At 48.2% G+C, this 6797-nt stretch overlaps 1 protein-coding gene across 1 annotated transcript; it reads right to left on the bottom strand.

Moving 5' to 3' along the window:
• Nucleotides 1-2376: 2376 nt before the first annotated feature.
• Nucleotides 2377-4421, bottom strand: LOC100549091 (olfactory receptor 14J1-like). Its single transcript, XM_019611828.1, has 2 exons — nucleotides 4387-4421; nucleotides 2377-4294 (listed from the first exon to the last, which is right to left on the bottom strand). The coding sequence occupies exon 2, from the start codon at nucleotides 4292-4294 to the stop codon at nucleotides 3308-3310; it is 987 nt and encodes a 328-aa protein (XP_019467373.1). The 5' UTR covers nucleotides 4387-4421; the 3' UTR covers nucleotides 2377-3307.
• Nucleotides 4422-6797: the final 2376 nt, after the last annotated feature.

The following is a 6797-nucleotide window of genomic DNA, read 5'->3' as shown; positions in this document are numbered from 1 at the left end:
ACCTCTCCCATTCTCCAAGACACTTCAAAGGATGAGAGGGAGTGGTTCGACAGTCGCTTCTACCAGCTCCCACAGCACACTTGAGTGAATCCTGTTGATGCCCATTGATTTGTGTGCATGGATTTTCCCGAGGCAAGCTGACCAGCTCCTCCTCAACCAAGGGGAAGTCTTCCTTTCTCCAGACACTCTCTTATCTCCAGGTTCTGTGATTTCTGAGGAGCATTCTTATCAATAAAGACAGAAGCAAAGAAGGTGTTCAGTAACTCTGCCTTCTCCATGTCCTCCATTATCAGGGCACCCACCTCATTCAGCAGCAGACCCACATTTTACCTAGCCTTCCTTTTGCTATTAAGATACTTGTAAAGGCTTTCCATTTTCCCTTTAGCTCCTTTGCCAGATTTATTTGCAAGCGGGCCTTAGTTTTCCTCATTGCATCCCTGCAGGCCCTGACAGCGTTCCATTATTCTTCCCAAATGCCCATGCCCTTTTTCCACATTTCATAGACTTTCTTCCTGCCTTGGAGATTATCCATGAGCTCCTTGCTCATCCATGCCAGTCTCTGTTCAGCTTTGTCAGACCTTTAACACAGAGGAATGCACTGATCTCGACCGCAGAGAAATCACAGGAAGTGATGCTTGAATGTTAACCACCTGCCTTGGTCCCCCTAATCTTCCAATGCTCTGACCAAAGGGATACCTCCAAGTGGGTCCCTGAAGTGTCACAGTCAGATTTTCTGTTAATGGCCTGTTTTCCTACTTCTTTTTGTGGTTCTTCCACTCAGCATCCTGAACTCGACTGTCTCACAGTTCAGACTCTGAATGAAAACGTCAAACAGGATTAGGCCCACTATTAAGCCCTGCAGCACACCTGCAGCTGCTGGCCTCCAGCAAAACCTTCTTCCATTGACCACCACTCTGACTGGTCCGGCCATTCAGCCAGATTTTTTTCCTCCTCCTTCTCTACCTGTGCAGCCCCTACATCAGTAGCTTTCTCCAGTCGGGACACAAAACCCCCCTGCTTCTCTTTCATCTTCCAACTTAATACATTCAAAATAGACACTGCAAAAGGCTTCCTTTAAAGTTTCTTGCCCCATGACCTCTGGTGCTCAAGGGACATTTGGATAAAGCCCTACATAATGTGCTTTCACATTTGGTTAGTCCTAAAATGGTCAGGCAGTTGGACTAAATGATCTCTAAATGTCACTTACAAATGATATATATATATATTTTTAATGGTTGTATAAATCCATATTGAGATAAAACATAAAAGTCATTATCTTATTACTACATACCCATGGCTTATGGAAAATAAATCATTTGAACTTATAGAAAGTCCTCAAAACTCTGAACTTACTTATTACACAGAGATTTTTTCCTACATGTGTCTTGACTTTTGCCTGAAACCTTGAATCAGGCGTTGATTCAGTTGTGCTTCATTCAGCAGCATGGCCAAGCACTGGCCCTGTAATTCCCCATGTCTCAAAACTTCCTCTTCCATTGCAGCAATGAGCCAACACTGCAGGAGAATTAGGCTTCCTCCACAGTCTGTGCACGCTTCTGGAAGTGCACTGAAGGGTAGGAGGGAAAAGAGAGGAGAAGAACAAAGAAGCTAGCTGATGGGGCATGGCTGAGTACAACCACTGCCTGCAGTGAATATTCCACATCTCACATGCAGAGCCATGCACACCAGATAGAAACTTGTCATTTTCCTCTCATTGGCACAGGAGGGGCTTTCCTCATGCCATGTTCTGAGGCTAATTCTCTTCCTCCTTATTCATTTCTAGATGCATATTTCTCTCAATTTCTGGGCTCACATACAGTTGGAGTGACTTACTAAGGCCTTCAGACATCATTTTACTTCTCACAGATATCCCCAATCCTCCCTCCCAGACTTAAGTACTGCCGACTGCTGCATCCCGGGCAGCAGCCTGTTTTACCCCAGTTGATTAGCAGCTGCCAACCAGAGGATCAGGGATACAGTTCAGTGTTAGAGTAGGTTTAAGATTAGAGTTCGGGCTGGGGCTAGCACTAATGATTAGATTTAGTGTTAGGTGAAGTGCTAGCACTTGAATTAGTGTTAGGGCGAGGGATGTGAGAAGAGTTGGTGTTTAGGGGGAGGGTTCATACTTAGGTTGAAGTTTAGGACAAGAAAAGACTAAGGTTGGACTTTTAGATTAGGAGTTTATGGGTTAGGAGTTAAGGTCGAGGTTAGGATTAGATTAAACGTTTAGTATATGGGTTAGAGTTAGCACGATGCACCAATTCCCAGCTTCCTTCCACAGAGAAAAACTACGTGAGGACACGTGAGGATATGACTAACCGACAGCAAAGGAAAGCAAAAGGCACAGTTCTGTACAAGTAAATTTTATTAAGTCCAACTTACGTCCACTGAATCATAGAATGGCTTTCGTTGGCAAGATCAGAAATATCATCCAGTTCCAACCCTCCTGCTGTAGGCAGGGTTGCCAACCACAAGACCAGACTGCCTGGCCTAGAATGCCTCCAGAGATGAGGCATCCACAAATTCTCTGGGCAGACTCTCTGTGACTCACCACCTTCTGAGTGAAGGACCTCTTCATAGCATCCAACACAAACTTCCCCTCTTTCAGTTTAAATCCATTTCCTCTTGTTGGATCACTATCTTCCAGCATAAGAAGTCCCTCTCCTGCTTGTAAGCTCTTTTCAAATATTGCAAGATCACTGTGAGCTCTCTCCAGAGCCCTCCTTCTCCAAGTTAAACAATCTGAACTTCCACAATCTTTAATCAGCCCTCTGATTATCTTTGTGGTGCACCTCTGTACCCACTCCAACAACTCCATTTCTTCCTTGTGCAGGACTCCAGGCCTGGACACAGTGTACCAGATGGAGCCTTACAAAGGTAGAGTAGAGGGGAAAATCACCTCCCTCTCATTGCTGGACACACCTCTGTTGGAGCAGCGCTGGATACCACTGATCATCGAGGCTACAAGAGCGCAGTGCTGGTTCACGGCCAGCTCTTCATCCATCAGAATCCCCAGCTGAATCCACATTCCGCAATGGAAAACCTCTAAGCAATAGAAAATATCTTCTCATTGTGTCAAACACAGATTTCACTCATTGCCCATGTACTTTCTTTGCTGCTATTTCATCTCAGACACAATGAGGCATATGCTGAAATCTCAAGATCCATAGAATCAAGGAGGGAGAAGAGAGAAATGGAAAGTATTGGAGGGGAACAGAAGAAGCACAAGTAGTTAGAAAATATTAAAGAAAAAAACATACTAATGGAAAACAACAAAGCACAACCTTAGAATGGGATACACTAGAAGTCACCTGGAGAGAGAGATGGAATCATTACAATTACTGGGAAACATCCACAATAACAGTTTCCAAATGGCATCCTTCAGTGCCTGGTTCCTCACACTGTAGATGAGGGGGTTCACTGCTGGAGGCACCACCGAGTACAGAATTGCCACTGCCACATCCATGGCTGGGGAGGAGACGGACTGGGGCTTCAGGTAGGTGAAGAAGCCAGTGCTGATAAAGAGGGAAACCACGGCCAGGTGAGGGAGGCACGTGGAAAAGGCTTTGTGCCGTCCCTGTACAGAAGGCATCCTCAGCACAGCCCTGAAGATCTGCACATAAGAAAGCAGAATGAAAACAAAACACCCAAAAAACAAAAATACACTGAATGCCATAAGACTGAGATTCCTGAGGTAGGGGTACGAACAAGAGAGCTTGAGAATGTGAGGAATTTCACAGAAGAACTGGTCCACAGTGTTGCCTCGGCAGAGTGGCAGTGAAAATGTATTGGCAGTGTGCAGCAGAGAATTGAGAAGCCCAGTGCTCCAGGCAGCTGCAGCCACGCTGGCACAAGCTCTACCATCCAGGAGGGTCCCGTAGTGTAGGGGCTTGCAGATGGCAACGTAGCGGTCATAGGACATGACAGTGAGAAGGTAAAATTCAGCTGACAAGAAGAATGAAAACAGAAAGACCTGGACAGCACAGGCAGTGTAGGAGATGGCCCTGGTGTCCCAGAGGGCACTGGCCGTGGCTTTGGGGACAGTGGTGGAGATGCAGCCCAGGTCGAGGAGGGCGAGGTTGAGGAGGAAGAAGTACATGGGGGTGTGCAGGCGGTGGTCGCAGGCTACGGCTGTGCTGATGAGGCCGTTGCCCAGGAGAGCGGCCAGGTAGATGCCCAACAAGAGGCAGAAGTGCAGGAGTTGCAGCTGCCGCGTGTCTGCCAGCGCCAGGAGGAGGAACTCGCTGATGGAGCTGCTGTTGAGCATCTGCCACTTCTGGAGGTAGGTAATCATCTATTTAATCAATGGATATACAGATGGTATAGATATATATCCAGGAGCTTGACTAATAGAATTTATATTGGAGAAATAAGAGAGTCTCTCACCCTGTCCTGGGCTTGTAAGATGAACTCCTGATGGAGCAGATCTCCAGAGAGATCCTTCCCCACTGGCAATCAGCTCTTAAATGGGTCTAGGAGAGGTGCAGCCAGGCTCCACCCCTTCCTGCAGCACAGCTGAATTGCCTTCACCTGTGCTCCCCTGGCTGACTCATTGCTCGCCTCAGGTGATCAATCAAAGGTTCAGGCCGTGATTCAGCAGCCCCATACATCATCAAAGGAGAAATAAAAGGCAAGTTAGGCAATCCTTCTCTTGGCCCTTCCAATCCTTCTCTGTACCATTCCTTGGTGACCTTCCTCCTGCCGTATAATCCAATACATTTTCTTTCTCTGAAGGAAATGATTCTTCAGATCCATGATTTGAGATTATTTTAATGAGTTTGAATATGCAAGGAAGAGGAGAGGCCTCTGCCCGTGGGCTCTTGAGAAAGCAATCTTGACCCACCCAGGTGGGTACACTGCAAAGAGGCTGGAGTGCTTGGTTTTACTTTTAGAATATGACATAGAATAGAATCACCAAGGTTGGAAAAGACCTAAAAGATCATCCAGTCCAACCGTTCACCTATTACTAATAGCTCCCACTAAACCATGTCCCTCAACACAACATCCAGTCTTTCCTTGAACACCCCCAGGGTTGGTGACTCCACCACCTCCCTGGGCAGTGCATTCCAGTGCCTGACTACCCTTTCTGGAAAGTAATACTTCCTAATATCCAGCTTGAATCTCCCCTGCCGTAAATTGAAACCATTCCCTCTGGTCCTATCACTGATGACATGAGAGAAGAGGCCGACCCCCAGCTTACTACAACCTCCCTTCAGGAAGTTATAGAGAGCAATGAGGTCTCCCCTGAGCCTCCTCTTCTCCAGACTGAACATTCCCAGCTCCTTCAGCCTCTCCTCATATGGCCTGTGTTCCAGACCCCTCACCAGCTGTGTTGCCCTCCTTTGAACACGTTCCAGGGCCTCAATGTCTTTCTTTCAGTGAGTGGCCCAAAACTGGACACAGCACTCGAGGTGCGGCCTCACCAGAGCTGAGTACAGGGGAACAATCACCTCTCTGCTCCTGCTGGCAACGCTGTTTCTGATGCAAGCCAGGATGCCATTGGCCTTCTTGGCCACCTGGGCACACTGTCGGCTCATGTTCAGCCGAGCACCAATCAATACCCCCAGGTCCATTTCCTCTACGCAGTCCTCCAGCCACACTGCCCCAGTCCTGTAGCGTCACCTGGGGGTTGTTCTGACCTAAGTGCAGGACCCAGCATTTGGTCTTGTAAACCTCATCCTGTTGGCTTCAGCCCAGCTCTCCAGCCTGTCCAGATCCCTCTGTATGGCCTCACTACCCCCAGGCAGATCCACACTTCCAGCCAATTTGGTGTCATCTGCGAATTTACTGAGGGTGCACTAGATGCCCTCATCCAGGTAATCAGTAAAGAAGACATCTCTCTTTGCATCTCCCACTTCATCTCCCCGGGCTTTCAGGTAACACTTTCAGGGAAAGATTTGCATCCTGCTGGGCAGCTCACAGCTTGGAAAGATGTCTATCTTAGAGAGAGAGCCAAGTGTCCTAATGATGGCACCTCATTACAAGAATGTCAACTCTTTCCCCAGCCTCACAGATTTTGCTGCCCACAGTCCCGAGCAGCTGCTCTCAGCTCCCGTGTGCTGTAGAAGGAAACGAGCTCATGCCTGGAGAGATGCACCCCTGCTCTGGCTGCGGAGGAGGTGGTTCATGCTTGGACAGCACTACCATGAATGCAGAGGTATTTGTAGGTGGGAGAGGATGCAAGGGGGCTTGCTCAGATGTAGGTGCCACCATGGAAGGGAATCCTATGTGGTTGTCTCTTGAGTTGTCCCGCCAGACAGCATTTCTATTTGTCCTTTCCTCTCATTCCCTGATCACAGCCCAGCTGCCTAGAGATCGTCTTCCCTACCTGCTGTTCACAAGTCTTGTGTCTTTTCCTTCTTTTCCTTTCTGCACTCACACTCACCATCCGAAGGTCAGTGCACCCATCTTTGCCTGTCAGGAAACTGCCTGTTTGCAGGGCAGTATCTGTGTGCGTGCTTATCTTTGCAGATATAAACAGACATATCAGAAAGCCTGAATGGGATCAACAAACCTGATGCTCAATCTGTCCACCAAGTGAGGAAAGGCTGACGGAACATGAGGATGCTGCTCACTAACCTACTCATCTCCAGAGCTACAGTACAGCAGTCTCAGTGATTTGTCAACATAGACAGCTCCTCTCCCATTTCTCCAGTCATCCCTACCCTGAGAGGGTAGGAAGCTGTGAGCCCCCAGCCTCATGCAGCAACTCTAGCAGCAGAAGGTCCCTCTGCTGCTGGGGGGCTCCTTCCCCCCCCCACATCTCCCTGCAGCTATCTGGGCAGGCTGAGCACTGA

The sequence above is a fragment of the Meleagris gallopavo genome, unplaced genomic scaffold (assembly GCF_000146605.3).
Source record: "Meleagris gallopavo isolate NT-WF06-2002-E0010 breed Aviagen turkey brand Nicholas breeding stock unplaced genomic scaffold, Turkey_5.1 ChrUn_random_7180001957134, whole genome shotgun sequence".
Lineage (NCBI taxonomy): Eukaryota > Metazoa > Chordata > Aves > Galliformes > Phasianidae > Meleagris > Meleagris gallopavo.
This window is presented reverse-complemented; position numbering and strand designations above follow the sequence as displayed.